This window comes from Gobius niger (assembly GCF_951799975.1).
Source record: "Gobius niger genome assembly, chromosome: 4".
In the NCBI taxonomy this organism is placed as follows: Eukaryota; Metazoa; Chordata; class Actinopteri; order Gobiiformes; family Gobiidae; genus Gobius; species Gobius niger.
Window position 1 is genome coordinate 11,722,871 of NC_136855.1, and position 17,187 is coordinate 11,740,057.

A 17,187-nucleotide genomic window follows, 5' to 3' on the forward strand; every position below is an offset into this window, starting at 1 on the left:
CCTATAGGCCAGTGTAACGCCTCATTTGAAAGCAAAGATCTACAAAACTCATCTAAACAGATCTTTTCCTTGAGTTGTTTGCCTTGTTTTTGACGTCACTTTTTACATCAGGGGTGTCCAAAGTGCGGCCCTCTTGCTGTATCGGTACACGTCACCAGAGATGGACCTTTTTACTTGAAATGTAATAATTCTATACAATTCTAACCAAACAACTAACATTTTACTGTGAGACAGAGCTGGCCTGAAGGTTTTAAGCTTAAATAGAGGTATGGGGCACAATTTAAACCTCTGCTAGTCGAAGGTTTTGCGGCACTAACTACTGATCTACGGCCCTTCACCCCGTGTACACTTCAATATGCGGCCCCCCATGAAAAAAGTTTGGACACCCCTGCTTTACATGTTCTTTTTCATTTAATCTTTGCCACTTTTTTGAGTTTTTGTCACTTTTTTGCAGCACTTTCATCGCTTTTCCCCCTATTTTCCTGTTGCTTTTTGTCACATTTTTGTTGCGCTTTTTTTAATCGTCTTTTTCTTCTCGTTTTTGACGCCATTTTATCCACTTTTTTCAAGAAGCGATTAGACTTGGGTAAAGCCAAACTTGAGAAAATGTGGTCATCCCTCATTTTGGGGGTCTTGTGTGTCTCCCAAATGGTTGCAGAAAACAGAAGTGTGTAATCTGTGATCTGATATCTGGTCTTGCACTTTGTATCACATTTTAAGCAGTTGATATTTTGTGCATGTTTGACCATTCGGTGACCCGGCGGCTGTATGGGTGGTCAGCATGGCGCCTTTCCTTTCGATCACAGTAGTCTTTACAACGCTCCAGACTCCAAGTCTTGTTTGCTTCAGTCGTTTGAAAAAGTGAGTCATCTTTCCCGATGTGAATGCAAAAACATGAAGATAATCATCCCATGACTCCTATTCCATTAAACATCAAGGGCCCGATAACTCCTCCGTGCGCTAACCTGGCCTTTACCTGACCTTTACGAGCCCTGCGGTTGCTACAGAAACACTTCCTGTCTGCGTGGTCATGTGTGACTCACTACGGTGACGGCGTCGTTGACCAGAGACTCCCCGAACACGATGATGAAGAGCGTGTCGTTGACGTGCACTTCCTCAAACACAGCCAGCACCGCCACGGGGTCGACGGCGGAGATCAGAGCCCCGAAAAGCAGGAAGTCCATCAGATCGGCCTGGACTTTAGCGTCTGTGCACCCGGAAAGAGAGGGGAGACATGAGGAACAGTAGATACAACTGAATAGTAACATACAGTTCTATAATAGCAGGTCTTATGAGAGGAAAACCGACCATTGCTTCTCATTCTAGACAACTACATATGAAGTATAAAGTCATACTATAAAAAATACACGGAAAAGCTTTTGGATTTTTATCTATTAAACTCGGGCAAATGCGGTGCCATTATTCAAAAAAAGGTGCTTCATGTTGGCCACTGTGGATCCAATCATAACCAATCACGACCAAATGGGCCAAATGAGCCAAATGAGCGAGGAGGAACTTTTGTAGCTCTTCAGTTTAAAGATTTATTTCAAAAACTGTCACCCTCCCATTGAGTCACAAGGGTCCCTGACATAGATATAAGATAGAAGCCAATATATATAGGTCTAATTATATAAAACTTTAACTATACAATATACAAACATACTATTAGATCGGTATTGGCCAGCGTGAAAAGTCAAAAAAGGGGATCGGGACATCCCTAACGTGAACGCAACCAAAAAGATCCCAGCATTGATTATTGGGCCAGCAGTGCTTTTACGTCCGCTCCCTGCATCCCTCCACAGGTTTCCTCTGGGTGCCAGAGTGGGTCCCCAATCACTAAATTAACCACTATACTCACCCCTCTTGGGCCAATACTCCTGATCTTTTCTAGTTAAATAGTAGCCTGGCTAATGCCAGACTAAAATAACAAGTGATATCTAGTCTGGGGACCACCAATTCATTTTCTTGTAGGAGAGGTGTGGTTTATGATCATCCATAGCCGTTTATTGGGCGCTACGAATGTCTATCATGTGTCTGCACGTAGCCACAGCCAATCGTATCATCGTATGAGATGACGTATGACGTACCGCTGTAAACTTTTGAGCTAAACTATTTAGAACACGGCCTAAAGCTTGATCGAAAAATAGCGTTGCGTCTGCTGCTGTCATGTTTGATCCGTCCCTCCTCGTTCTGTGATTGGTTCCCAAATCCATGCGAAAATTTCGGCCATGGTCCCCAGGCTGCTGTGCAGTTCGAAATGATTCGAGCGCACACAGCAGTCTGGTGTTAGCCAGGTTAGCCCCCTAGAGCGCTTAAAACGTCAAAATCAGTTCTTTAACCGTCTGCACTAGGGCTCCTATTCCACAGCGAATCTGTCACCCTCCTTGCCGGTGTGAATGTGGTTTGTGAATGAGAGTTGGCTGTGGTCTTGTAAAAAGTGTACAAAGTCAAATACTTATTTATCACTGGAAATACTCCTTTAATTTGTGACTGACCGATGACATTTAGCACTTTCGCGGCATAGAGGCAGAACCCGGTGCAGAAGGCGTTCCACAGCGTCCCGACCACGGCGTAGGTCAAAATGGCGCCAAGATTATCGAAGAAAAGTCGCGCCGGCATGAAGTACCCCGCGTCCCCCACGATGGTCGGCAACAGGAACAGGAAGAAGAGGGCGGGCTCCAACTGGTACAGCTGCTTCTTATTGGCTATGAGCACGATCCCGCCCAGAACCAGGCCGAGCAGGATCAGCAGGCAGCTCTCCGGGACCACTTTGGTGAAGCGCTGGGAGAAGTGGAACACTGTGGACCACAGAGAGAGAGAGAGAGGGGCTGCTGTGAGGGACTTGTAATGGAGGAGCAAGATGAAAGATTATAATAAAGTCGAATATACAAACAAATATTGCCCATTTTAGTTCACAGTATCAAGCCTATCCAAGTGACTTTAGGCCTTCCTATGCTCTAGTGAGTGAAATATAAATATATAAAAGGAACACAGTCACTAACTAGTGGCACATTCAGTCGCCTGAGTCCAATATTAAGTTTTATGTGAGGCGGTAGAACTAATCTTTGTTGTTGTGGTATTCTTCTACCTGTGACAAAAAGTGCATTTCTATTGAATCTCATTTTATGTCATCCACTTTTCAAGGGCATGCACCTTTTATTTTTGTAGCAGTTAAGAGAAATTAGGGACCAAGTACAAGTACATTTCAACCTGGATAGACTCAGAGTCGATTAGAAAGATTTATTAACATGAATATTTTGGCGATCAGGCCCCAGGAGTAGATATCGCTTTACGAATTATAGCTAGTATGGATGGGTAGGTTCGAGTTAGGGATGTCTTCCCACGGTGCCTGGACACTGGTGGTGGTACAGGACACCGGTGAAGGATGTAGCAGGGTGAGGCCACGGACAGAAGAGGCAGTGAAGTAATGGAGGTGGTATTTTATTATTACACTTTAAAAGTTTGTGATTCAACAACAGCCAATCCTGTCATGATGCTAGACGAGTGTGACGCTGTGGATTCATTTTCTACTTTGGACTATGTTGCGTTTTGCTGATTTCCACCTGCAGTTTGTGGGGTGTGAGAAAACCCTGCTCCGGGCCTTTGAGTGCGAGTGAAGCTACAGCCAAACAATGATGAAAAACAACTTCTGCTGTGCTCTTAATTGCTCCAACAATCAAAAACGTAATCCGGAACTACAAAGCTCTGTACACACGAAGCAAACGAGAGCTTTTTTCCCGATCGACTTTTCAAAATCAATAGATAAAAAGGTAAAGATTTTTATTACCTTTGGTTTAGTGGAATTGGATAATTGTTATGGCATTTGGAAGATTAATAGTTGTCTCTTCGATGACAGCTCGTAACGCCATATTGTTTACAGCAGCGAACCCCACAAGGCGCAATGCATTATGGTATTGCACAAGTAGCGAATAGAATCATAAGGCATTTTTTAAATTGATCTTGAACCTTGAGTAACATAATGAGTTTGTAGGGGACGGCAAAAGCTCCACTTTGCCTCTATTATAAAAAGTAAGTTATGAATAAGTTATGAATGAATGGAACCAAAGATAACAGTTCAGCGTTTATACAGTGTTTCTCTACATTATGGCCTGGAAAAGGGAAAAATCAGGTATTACAATGCTGTCCATGGTTTTGATTATAGTCATACAATCATAATACATTGTGAAAACAGTGAAACATTACTTAAGTATGTAATGATGACGTTATTCAACTTAACGTCATTCATAACTTTGAAACATTTAGTGAAGTTTTTAAAAAAAAATCATAGCTGGTGAAAACTGTGAGAATTTTTTTTTTCTTGAACGTAGACTTCAGAGTGCTTTCACCTCTGAATACAAAAGAATACGCAGCCCCGGACAACTGCTTTTTCTACAGTGTTAAATTACAAGCTTTAGTCACGGAGACAGAAATGGGGTCGGCGTCCTATTGTGCTTTGTGCAGGTGCAGAGAAGAAATGGAAAACTAAAAATAACAAAGGCGCAGACACCGGAGGAGCAAACAGATGCTTCTCGCGCAGTAAAACCAGATTAATTTAGATTATAGAATGAGATTATTGTTCACGGGGATGACAGAGACTGACGGGGCTGATGCTTTGATGCGTTTTTAACCAAGAGTGATGGATGAGAGGAGTCTCTGGTACAAGAGGCCTGGGTTTTTTGTCTACAGTCTGTGAAGAAGCTACTTTTTTGTGGCCAAATGTCTAGCAAGGAGCGTACTAGGAGCGTCTCCGTGTTGTTGTACACCACTATTGCTAGTTCTATTTAAATAAATAATAACTTTGACAAATCAATAATATTTAGAATTAAAAACTATAGACAAAAGTTGCTGTAAAACCCAATAAATCATGCACGACGTATCCGAGGCCAAACACTTAAAGGGGGGTATTATGCAAAATCGACTTTTTCAAGCTTTACATCATGTTATTATGTCATTCCCTCATTAAAAACAAGTGTTGCCTTGGCACATTCACGTGTTTTTGAGTAATCTGTAAAAACTCTGAAGGCAGCCATTTTAGGGATGGGTTTGCCTGAGTCCTCCTAGGAACGCCCCCACCTCCTGGAGACGCCTCCGAGCTTTCATCACCAGCCGAGTAACCAATCACTGCTCCTCAGCAGAACCCCCTCCCCACTGATGCCACAGACAGCGTGTGGAGGGGGCGTGTCGGAAAGGGTCAGAGGTTCTTAAAGAGACAGAGGCCTATTTCAAGACATTCACTACAGCCATTTTGAGAGAGCAATACAGTTATTCTAATTTACTGCAGTTACAGACCAACAGAAGGTTTCGTCATCATTGTAGTGTGATATAGACTATGTGATTGAAAAAAGCATAATACCCCCTCTTTAAAATTACTCCAAAATGTATCTACAGTGCACGTGAATCATCTGCACAGTGAGCCATCAAAGCCTTAAAGCAGAGGACCAGAGAGAGAAAAAGTGATGTTGGATGTGGCTGCCTTCTACCAACAATAAAAGTGGATTTCGGTCATAATGATATAAAAACATTCAAGCCTGAACTCCACACAATACCGCCCACTGCTGCCTATCAATTCTCTCTCACTTGTTTCATACAAAAAGCAAATCCTTTCCATCCAGGACATTCTTTCTGTAGATTCTCCCTGGAGCGTCATACAAACAGGTCAACTGCCCTATTTTACAAACATTCATGGACAGACAGTGGAGGTGTTGCTTTTGTTGTTTTTGTCACTTGCAGGTGTCCTCTTGGGGCTAAAGTTACCTCACTGGGGCAAAGCATGGGTTGCTATGGGAGATGATGTGCACAAGAGAAACAGCAACAAGGAAACATTAACATTTCCAGTTGCTTGGGGATTTAGCCAGTCCTAAGCAGGATCCTCCTCCTGAAACAACCACAGACATCGCAGAAACGCCGTTAGCTACATCTGTTAGCCAATGTTTGTCCGCACCTCTTTGCATTGAGCGCTCTCTCCCAACACGAATGAATGGTGAAGCCAGTCCCTATGGGTATTAAAGGCAATGTCTGACACATCAGTTTCATGGCATTTATAGAATTTCCATGTTTTCTTCATCATTAACGTATTATAAGATGATGTGGCTACTGGATGTGTATCCGAACCCACAATAAAGTTTGGGAATGTGACGTCATATGGCGAAGCATTATGGGATTAGCAGCAATTGTAAAAATACTGGAGTTATTGTTCACATTAAAACACTTGGACACCACAGTGTGTTACTAGCAGTAACTCAGCAGCTAACGGAGTTCTTCCACGGCTATTTTCTCCACTTTTTATACTGTTTTTAGCTAATGTTAGTCAATGGAAATGTATGCTAACAACTGCAAAGATGGCGCATCCCCATGGTAACTGTGGAATTTCCCGAACTATAAGCAAAAACGTATAAGCTAATTGTTAGCTTAAGTCAAATCTTAAACAATCTGTACTTTCATTAATGATTTCTAACTTTCTAGGCTTTGACTTCACCTAAATGTGATTAATAGATGACAACAGCTTAAAACATCTAGATTGTTTCTAATATGCAATGTTGGATGGCTAATGCTAAGGGCTACTGGAAAATACACTAAACAGGCTATAACGTTTTTTTCCTGGACTAGCTGGTTTATTTCTATGTTTTCAAGTGTTTGATCTGTTGTGTCATAATATTTATCAAAATCATGCCGATGGCCAAATGCGAGAAGGCCGGATTTCGCCCCTGGGCCTGATGTTGCTGCTGCCACAAACTACATTACACCAGGCTGGCACAGTGGTGTGGCAAGAAGGTCCCAGGTTCAATTCCAGGCGAGATTGGGCCTTTCTGTTTGGAGGTCTCATTGTCTCCCCATGTCATAAAAAGGGTAAGAACTCTCTTAAAAAGTTGATTTAGCAAATTATTCCTGCTTCAAAGCAGTGCTAAGTAACTCTTGCCCCTAGAGGCCAAAAGCGCAACTGCAGGTGTCGTAGCAAGTTATTTTTTAACTTATTAATTGTCTCGTAGAGTAAATACTACGCTGACAGGAAAGGCGAAAGGAGAGAGGGTTATTGTACATCCAGTTATACAATGGAAATATTTTTTTTCACTCAAACTTGGCTGAAAATACTGTTTAAAGTGGCCATCCCATAAACACTTGTATCACCCCCAGAGGGACTACGAAAGGGATTTATTAAGACAAACACGTTACTTAGTACTGCTTTAAAGGTTATCGTTAAGACCTTTTGTCCGTCTGGAACACATGGTAGGGCTGCGTTCCATTCAAAGTTTTGACATAACTGGTATTGAACAAATTTGGTATATTGGTATTGAAGAACTTATACAGGTATTTAGATATCAGGTTTCAATGGCTGGTGGATCCTGAAACAGAACAAGTAAATAAGTTCTCCCAGCACAAATCAACTACTCGTTTCCCTCCAAAAATGGGACGCATGAACTTCTGCCTAATCTTTTTTCTGGTTCCAGATAATGAATAATGAATGGGCAATGAACAAAGCATCATTCAAGTACTGGCATTGTAAACCAGGTACCGTTAAAGCGCTGGTGTCAAGAAAAACAAATCAGAGAGGTACCCGGCGCTAGTAATGAGTAAAATACTGTTAATCTGCGGTCTCTCATGTCTGAGTATTTTGGTGGTGGAGGCAGGTTGTACATAAGAAATCTCCAGCAGCTGATCCTCCCACTCACCAGACGCACCGACGACCGGGAACATTCAGCTCCACGGGACATTTATGCAGACAGTGATATTAATGCAACAGCTAATAGTAGGCCTTATGTAACACCCCATTATGACAGGTCCAGGCTTCTTCTAATTATCATATTAGAAATCCACTTTTTACTGGAAACAAAAGCAGCAGGTAGATGTATAAGGCAAAAATATAAATTGCAAGAAGTCTGAGCTTTGTAGACAAACATTTCGAAAACCACCTCTTACTTTCTGGCATCACCAAATATTGCAAAACGCATACCAACCCAAGTACGTAGTATGAGTTAACTTCCTCTTCTCTTCAGTACATCGCCTCATGAGCAAGGATATCTTAACTTATCCTCAAAGCCCTACCGTCAAAATACCTCTGGACTCAGCAAAATGCAAAAGGGAGCCGTATCATCTGAAGTCAGCAAACACTATGAATAACTGGCCTGTGATGAAACCGCTTCCTTCCTCTCGATCTGACCTTAAAACCTAGAAGCAGCGTTTTTAAACTTTTGAACTTCACTGGAAACGTGGGTCCAGAATAGAAAGTTAAATTTATCTCCTCTCCTACTTTCTGTTCACATTCTGAAAAAGTCCAGTTTTAAGCAACTGTCATTAAGGATATTAGGAGCAGGTTTATACAATGTTGGTGCCTTTAAGCCTCAGTAAGTGTTTGGCATTTCACCACAAGCTGAATAATAGCAGAACAATCAATTCTTTCAAGATATCTCGTCTCCCATTAGTTCTACTAACACAACTAGGCTATTAATGGATAGCTACACCCTGGCAATAGGGTTTAATGGACTCATTTCCATTCCATAAATTTTCAGCCCTGTCCACGGAGTAACGGAGGTACAGAGGAACCAACAGGGATTGGACAAGAAGAACTGAAGCTCTCTGCGGTTTTGGCCCGTCTGCTGAGGGGCTCCCCTTCACCCTAGGTCTCTATAGCCTGTGTGTCCATGGGATTGGATCTCTCCTTCTGTCTTTCACCCCCGAGGTTTCTTTTTTCTTCCACTGGGATTTTCAGTTTTTCCTCACCGTGTCGGAGAGTCTAAGGACGGGAGACACCCACGCGGCTTGTCACCACCTGCTGCCGATGCTTGTTTTGTACATTATGTTTGCCTGGATACTTCATTTGCCTGAACTTCACATTGTCTTGTCTCCTGTTGTGTTTCATTGCTTTAATGTTTGTACAGTCCTGTGAGGCAACTCCCGTTATTATATTGGGCTATACAAAACAATTGATTGATTGGTCTTGCCCTTTCGTACTTGTCTGAACTTTTAACTGTTCGTGACTCGGGCAGATCCTTGAGGCCGTCAAACCAGCTCTTGCTGGAAGTGCCCAGGACCAAGTACAAGCCCTGGGGTGATCGGTCCTTTTCAGCAGCTGGACCCAGACTCTGGAATAAGCTGCCTCCTGATATGCACCATCACTGACTTTGGCCTTTTTAAATCCAGGCTCAAGACACATTTATTCAGACTGGCTTTTAACACTAAGTAGCACGGCGACACTTTTAGTACATTTTATCTGTTTTATTGTTTGGTTGTATGAATGTTTTTAATGGATTTTATGTGGTTTTATTATAAAGCACTTTGGTCGCCTTGAGTGTTGTAAAGGGCTCTATAAATAAAATTTGAATTGATTTGATTGACTGATCTATTGTCTCACACTTGCACCCACATTTGTCTCTTTGAAAAAGCCTTTGCCTCAGCCTCAGGTAGGTTCAGCTCTTGACCCATTCTAAGCAAAGCTGACCTTAGAGTGTTAATACTGTGGAAGTATTGTACGCTGCATCCTATCCTCGTCCATTTTTTGCTTTAAATGAAGGGGCTTGTTTCACATTTAGTGACTTGTGGACCTTTCTCCCTGGAGGAGTCCCCTCACCTTATCCCCTACTGCCCTGATGCTCCAGCAAGGACTGGACGTTAGCTCCACAGTCTTCAGCCCTATAAGCAGAGGTACTCATGTCAGAGCTGGGCCTGTCCAGTCAGGTTAGGTGGACCTCTCGCTCGAGTTTTTCCTTGCCGTGAAGGAGGGTCTACAAACAGGGACGCCCAGAGCAACAATAACATTTGATTGCATGTGTCATCGTATAATGTCTGTGTCATTTCTGATTTCAAAACTGTCCCCGTCTGCAAATCAGCAATATTTATGAAGCCGAATACGGATGATTTTGGGCTACGCAAAACAATTGTATAGATTGATTGCTCCTGTCCCAAATGAAACTCCATTGTCCATGTTTTTAGGGGAAAGGGGAAACCGGAGCGCCCAGGGGAAACCTACAGAGTCATGGGGAGAACACGCAAACTCTACACAGAATGGCTCGACCTGACATCTGTGGTAAAGACTGAAATACGAACTACTAACATCACACATAGTTAAAGCATACAGTAGACCACAATTCACTTTTGCATTCATTTAGGGAATATTTAGCTTTAGCATTTCCTTTTGCCAACACATTTACGCCTTTGGGTAACGAGAAAACAAACCCCTCTTATTGCAATTTGACCGACATCAACCCATCGGTTCGGAATATGCAGTCAAGGTTTGGCACGGGCTTTAGCTCAAAGATGAAGCATTTCCTTTATTGCCAAGTGCTGCCGTTACTAGGAACATTTCCACATTGACGAAATTGTCTCTAATTGTCTCGCCGCTTTACGACCTATAAAGCCAAGAGACGCCATCTAATTTCCCGTCGCTAAGTCTTAGACAAACTTCATTGATCCACAAGAGAAATTACATAAAATCCATAAACGTGAGCAAATAAACCAATCAACAGTGTGGTAATAGCCTTGTTTGGCGCATTAACGGTCGGGGAGAGCGTTACAGCTGCACAGAACAGAGGGACCTCCTGTCTGCCTGCAGTCATTGCCACATTATTAAGAAGCAGAAAGTGGATGATTGTGCAGCTGCAAAGTGAGTCACTCGTGCGCCGGGACAAGCACGCTTCAGTCTGGTCCCAACGAGGGAAAATGGTTCTTCTCAAATACATGCAGACATGGGGGAAGGGTCCAAATATCAACAATGTACTATAGCAATGATACCGTGATTCTAGCATCCCAGTTCTTCACAGGGATGACTTTATATGTATGTATAACAACCACTAACCGCCAGTTCACAATCAATAAAAAGGCCTTATTATCAGAAGCACACAGGTATTATTCCCAATATTGTCTTGCTTTTACAATATGCTGAAGGACAACACTATGTTTTTCTCACGACCACAAAGAACATGCAGGCCAATCATTATGAATAGCTTTTGAAAGCGCCGCAAGGACAATTATTCATCCAAATCCTCACAAACTGATGGCAAGCTACCGTCAGCCTCCGAGTATAATAGCATGAGTCATTTTTGTTACATTCTGCTATTTGAACGCAGCTGCTTGGATTATCGGCGAACACCTTCTGTCTAAGTCATATTTTAGAGTTTCACCATATTTTCAAAAACATGACTGAGGCAATGTTGTGGATACAGTTCTCACACTGTATCACTGTGAAATGCAAATGTTTATTATGGCAAATGTGGGGGAAGCAGGCACTCATGAGCTTCCTGCTTCAGCCATTCTCCCTTTGAGCATCTATGACTTATTGCCTTATGATACGACGATAGAATTCAAACCAAGAGGCTGATAATAGGCTGTAGGTCTTATACGCTATTTTTTATCGAAAGTAAAGTCTGCATTCATGAATCATTTCTAACTCGGCTTTGACCTAACCTAAATGTGGTCGAGTCATAATTTCAGCTGTTTGGTGGCTAATTGGTAAATGGCTATAACATGTACACTTGCTGTCTGTCCACATACTCCGCTTCTTTTTACTTCTATGGGTAGAAAACAGGAGATATTGCATTTCAAGCTCTTTTTCAGGGTAAATTCTATTCTTCATTTTGTTTGGTTGTGCATTACATTTGTAAGTTCGATAAGGTATTACAACCTGGTTCGGTGTAACCTAACAGTAAAGTTAAAATCACAAATTTTAAAGAGCAGGGAAGATCATTGGGTTGCCTCTCCCCTGTTCGTTTGAGGAGACCATCGTGAAATGAGGCAGAACAGAAATAGCAGCTCCCCACTCACATCCCAAATAAAGTCAATACAGAGTCACTCTCTATAAATCAGTCGAACAAAATGAAGCAGAATAGATTTTCGATGGAGATATTTTGTGGCTTTCAGATGTAGATTAACTTTGTAGTTGGTTCAAACATGAATGCTTTTGGGTCTGGGAGTAACTGAACTGTGTGTGTGTGGTTTGTGGTTTTTGATGTATATGTCTTATATGTCTTTCATTGTCTGCTGTGTTTTTTTGTTTGTACCTGCCCGGGTTGTCCAAGACACATTTCTCAGTAAGGCGACACTAAAGTATCCAATCTATCTAACCATGTCCACAACACAGACCATATATATTTTCTACACTGCTTTAGTCCTGGTTGTTCTTGCATTTTGGGTTGTCCTTGTACAGGAAAATTGTTCTATGAATAAACTTTGTCTTAGTTGCCTTGCTTAGTCCAGTCAGAGACCAAAGTCAAATGTATCTTGGATAAGTTATTGCCCCTTTTAGACCTTAAAGCAGTACTAAGTAACTCTTGCCCCTAGAGGCCATAAGCGCCACTGCAGGTGTCGTAGCATGATACGTTTTTTTACTCATTAATTGTCCGTGAGAGTAAATACTACACTGACAGAAAAGACAAAGGGACAGAGGGATATTGTACATCCAATTACACAATGAAGATCATTTTTTTGACTCAAACTTGGCTGTAAACACTGTTTAATGGTCGCTACCCCGCAGTTAGCTTTGCCTATTAGCCTGCTAGCTTCTTCTTCGTTGATTCTATTAGTTTGTATTGGTGACTCCGACCCGGTGGCAGCGAAGTTGCAATTGTGGTTTTCTGGCCAGAGACACCGGGGGAGATGAAAGACCCCCCAATCACGCCCCTAACACTTGTATTACCCCCAGAGGCACTACGGAAAGGATTTATTAAGGGAAACAAGTTACTTAGTGCTGCTTTAAACACTGTGCAGCTTGTTTTGTTGCTGTTTTAAGTCACTGTGAGGAAGTTTGAAATGTTACATCCATAAAAATTCCAATCCTTAAAATATAGCCCTCCAAATCATCCGAAGAGGCAGAAATGTAAGCACGGAATTATAAACTCTGAAGATAAAGAGGAAGCAGTGCACTGTTTAAACTGAATCAACCGATCACTGAGGGGCTGAGACTTCCTCTAGCACTCCAGAAACAGTTGTGAGAAAATGAACAAGAAAGTTTACTCAAACAAGCAGGAATTAAACAAAACCCATCTCCAATACAGTGCCGGACAGTTTCATTGAATCGAGGTGGCAACTTTTGCTTTTTGGTCAGACAGTGAATTTAGAACCTCTTACCACCCGAGCACATTTTCTCCAGTCCGGCTTTACCCCCCCAATAAACTGATCTTTTTTCCTCGCGTTGTTGCCATGTTGTCTTTTTCATCTGATGTGCTCAGCTCAGGTGGGGGTTCAAGATTGAAAGCTCAATAGGTAAATTCAGCATAAGGGCGCTAAGTTAAAACCACGATAAAGTACATGGCCTTTTCAAGCTTTGTTATAAAAGAAAGAAATTAAACTGTAAATTATGGGTCAAACCACCGCTCAGTACAACCCTGCAGTGAACTTTAATTGAAAAAATGTCTAGATTTATCGCATGGACCTGTAGCTGTGGAGAACTATTTACTCAGTCTATTGTGTCGTCCAATCTCCCTCCGGCGGCCGACTCGTATCTCTAAACACTCAGCATTCACAAGACAATGTTATTTGTCACACCGTACGGACTGGGACTCGGAATGAGAAAACCGTGCTGTTCATTATGGGTTCACTCTGGTTTCCCCCGTCATCAACGTAAAACATGCACAATAATACTGTAGAGTCAGACTATAACCTCCAGCTCTTATTCTGGCCAGTCCAACAAGCGGAGTAAGTTTCATCACACAGTAAGTTTTACGTTTGGGTAACTTTATTGTGAAACGTCTGTACTCTCTTACTTGAGTAAACCTTTTGGCGACTCTTTCCTCCTGGAGAGTAGATACATATGAGTTGTAAAAGTGACAAAAGCTACAAAATAACTACACTAGTTTATTTTAAATCAGTGTATTATAACTTACTAGCGTTCTTGTAAGTTGCAAGAGAGAGAGCCTGCACAAACAAACATTAGTGTAACTTATCTTAAAGGTACACTGCGTAACATTTTGGACTATACTTTGCCGGCAAAACAAAACATGCTCCTGATGACCAACTCAACACAGAAAACACTATTTTTGCATTGGGTAATCAAAGAATGAATTTTGATGAGGACCTAACCTGTTAAAACCTCAAATTGTCCTGACTTCAGTCACATCTCCATGGAGACGAGCTGGAGACGTACCCACTCCCGGTAAAGTTTACAGTCATATCTTAGGAGAGGTGATTCTCATAGAAGCTTGTTTATACATTTTTGATGTATTTTTCAGTGATGAAAATACCTGTCTTAAAATAAATGCTTGTGTTTCAATTTTATTTATTGGGTAAAATTCTATGCGGTGTGGCTTTAAGAATACTTTAAAGGGGGGGTATTAGCGTACAGCGTGTGGAGGGGGCGTGTCGGAAAGGGTCAGAGGTTCTTAAAGAGACAGAGGCCTATTTCAAGACATTCGCTACAGCCATTTTGAGAGAGCAATTTTTCTGCTATAGACTGGTGGGCGTAATTATTGGAAAAAAACGGATTGATTTAAGGTAATACAACAATCGCCTTCTAAAACCCAAAACTTTACGCAGTGACTTCCACTTCACTTATCTTTTGGGTCACAAGTTTTTCTTCTACTTGAGTAAAACAATTTTAAATCATTGTTTCTTTGTACCTGCCGTCTGAGCCTTTGAAGGTCTGAACAGCCCAGGTTACGGCGACCACATTTCCCAACTTAAAAACTGCCGACACATATCAGGAATATGTGGGGTTCCAAAAACTGCTAGCCGTCTCATGACATGCACCAATCCTCATTGAGGAGATGCTAGAATTTTGATTTTAAATTGATTTATAAATGGTAATTGATATTCGCATGGGCTTAAATCATCATGTTTCAAGTAAAGTGTGTTATTTTGGGGATTATTAACAAAAACTGGGACAATGGTTTTGGATAAATCTACTGGGACATGGGACAAAGGACTCAAAACTGGGACTGTCTCGGTGAAACTGGGACATGTGTTCAGCCTAGTTTGCCCCAAAATGCAGAAGACAAATGGACTTCACAATACACTGCTATTATAAGCTACACCATATCTATGCTGAAGTGGCGAATCTCCCCATTTTGCTATAACTTGGACATAATGTAGCAAAGAATATGTTATTAGCAGTTGAAAGGTATGGTCTACATTAACAAAGCAACAAGTGGCTACATCACAATGCAGTAAGATATTCAAAACTTAAAGCCTTAAAGGGGCATTATGCAACTTTTTATGTGGAAAAAAAAGTTTGTCTAATATTAGTGTGCGTTCACTTTCCATCCCGACGACTTCTAGGACACTCCGGGAAAGCTTTCACTGCTGATGGGCCCGTCTCCATGGTTACGTATACATTCGATCTAGAAAACCTATACTACCAACCCTAAAAAACCTGAAATGAAGTTGATCTTGGAAAGTGAAGGTTAACCACCCATACAGCTGCTGGGTCACCGAAAGGTCAAAGACGCCGGAATAGCAACTTTTTTTTTTCCACATAAAAAGTTGGATAATGTACCTTTAAAGTGCGTATGACACATTAGACACAATCTTTGCTAAAACATAGTTAACCCAATAATATATATTTAAGATTTTGATAAAGATTGCACCCTTTCTTTAGCTTGGCCATTTTTGTGATGTTTATAATTTCACTTCCTTATTGGACACTGACAGGAAGTGACATGGATGAAGGCAAACAATTTTAATCTGTTGCCGTGCCACGGTAAGATAAGACGAGCCTTTATTGATCTCACAATGGAGACATTTACTTGTTACACTCAGTATAAACACTAAATAATAAAGTAAACAGATTAGTGACGTAAATACAGGGATTATTGCATGCGTTTCTGCAAAGGGGTTCTTGCACATGTCACTTTACAGCCAACCATGTTATGTCAATGGGAAATGAGTCAAACTTTAGATTTATTTGTGTCACTTCCTGTCAGCAGCTTGAAAAAAATCGAATAAATATAACTTTTCTTAAAATTGCTGCTTTGCTAATCCTTCTAAATAAGTCATATTTTCAAAAGCATTCAAACGTGTCATGTGCACTTTGAGGTCTTCAATTCAGAAATATATGACTTTCCCTTTGAACTGTCACTCTGTTAAAAAGACAAGGTAATGTGGACAGAGCCAATTTACTATAAACAGCCAACATTTAGTGACTTAGGTTTGTGTCTCAAGAGCAGTGTTAATGTCGTCGACTAAAATATTTAGTTTTCATTTTAGTCAAAGGGATATTTTTGACGACTAAAATTGGACAAAAACTAAATTAAAACTTTCTCATGAGACTAAAACTGACTAAAATGTCCAGATGTTTTAGTCGACTATAATAAGACTAAATAAAAATGAAAGGGAGAGACTAAAATCATCCAAACTTCTATTGACCGTCTGAAAGAGCCTCAGATCATGTAAATTCTCTGCCAAAGGATCAGCTCTGAGTTTTGTTCATGTGGAGCAGCTCCATGAAGTCGAGGACCACAATTAAAGATGATTATAATGAATATTATAAATATAAGTCGACTAAATGAGTCTTCATTTTAGTCGACTAAATTGACATGCAATTTTAGTCGACTAAAGCTAGACTAAAATTGAATTTTTTTTTTTTTGACTAAATCTTGACTAAAATTAAATTACATTTTAGTCAAAAGACTAATATGTGTCAAAATTAAGAACACCTTAATAGGAGATTCAGACGTGGATTATTAGCCACCTCAAAGCAGCATATAGGCTGAACTTTATGTTGGCTCTGCGTCACGCTGTACTGAACTTTTCCCACACAGGTAAAGGGCCAGTCTGATCTAGTCTAATCGGTCGCACTCACGGATCTTGGCCACGCTCGCCACCAGGAGCCAGATGGCGATGATGTACGGCGTCTGCACGTAGCTCCACTCCCACTGAACCACCTTGTACCCTCCGCCGTGCTGCTGGTGGTGCTGATGCTGGTCCTCCACGTCCTCTGCTCCGACCCCGGGCGCCGCCGCCTCCTCCGCGGCCGAGTGAGCCAGCGCCACCGGCCCCTGTGTCCCATCACTGGCGGCGGGCGGCGGGAGGAAGAGGACCAGAAACACGGCGGCACTGAGCGCTAGCGGCAGCAGCCTGGGTCTCGGCATGACTCACAGGGGGCTGGAGCGCACTGCCATGGCCCCGCTTTGGAACATATATACGAGCCGCTCTCTCGCCTCATTGACTGGAGGAAGGACCGCGCCAGACGCACGCACGGAGGGGGAGACGAGCAGCGGAGCCGGCGGGAGACGAGGAGGAGGGGGGAGAGGAGGAGGGACACGACCT

At 41.9% G+C, this 17,187-nt stretch overlaps 1 protein-coding gene across 1 annotated transcript in view; it reads right to left on the reverse strand.

Moving 5' to 3' along the window:
* Positions 1–17,152, reverse strand: part of LOC306962035 (sodium/hydrogen exchanger 5-like) — a 52,482-nt gene extending 35,330 nt beyond the window's left edge. The window contains exons 1-3 of the mRNA XM_079555056.1: positions 16,721–17,152; positions 2,496–2,798; positions 1,044–1,207 (exon numbers count right to left, since the gene is read on the reverse strand). Of these exons, the coding sequence (XP_079411182.1) occupies positions 1,044–1,207; positions 2,496–2,798; positions 16,721–17,009 (756 nt within the window). The 5' untranslated portion in view covers positions 17,010–17,152. The remainder of the gene's footprint in view (positions 1–1,043; positions 1,208–2,495; positions 2,799–16,720) is intronic.
* Between the last annotated feature and the right edge of the window lie 35 nt (positions 17,153–17,187).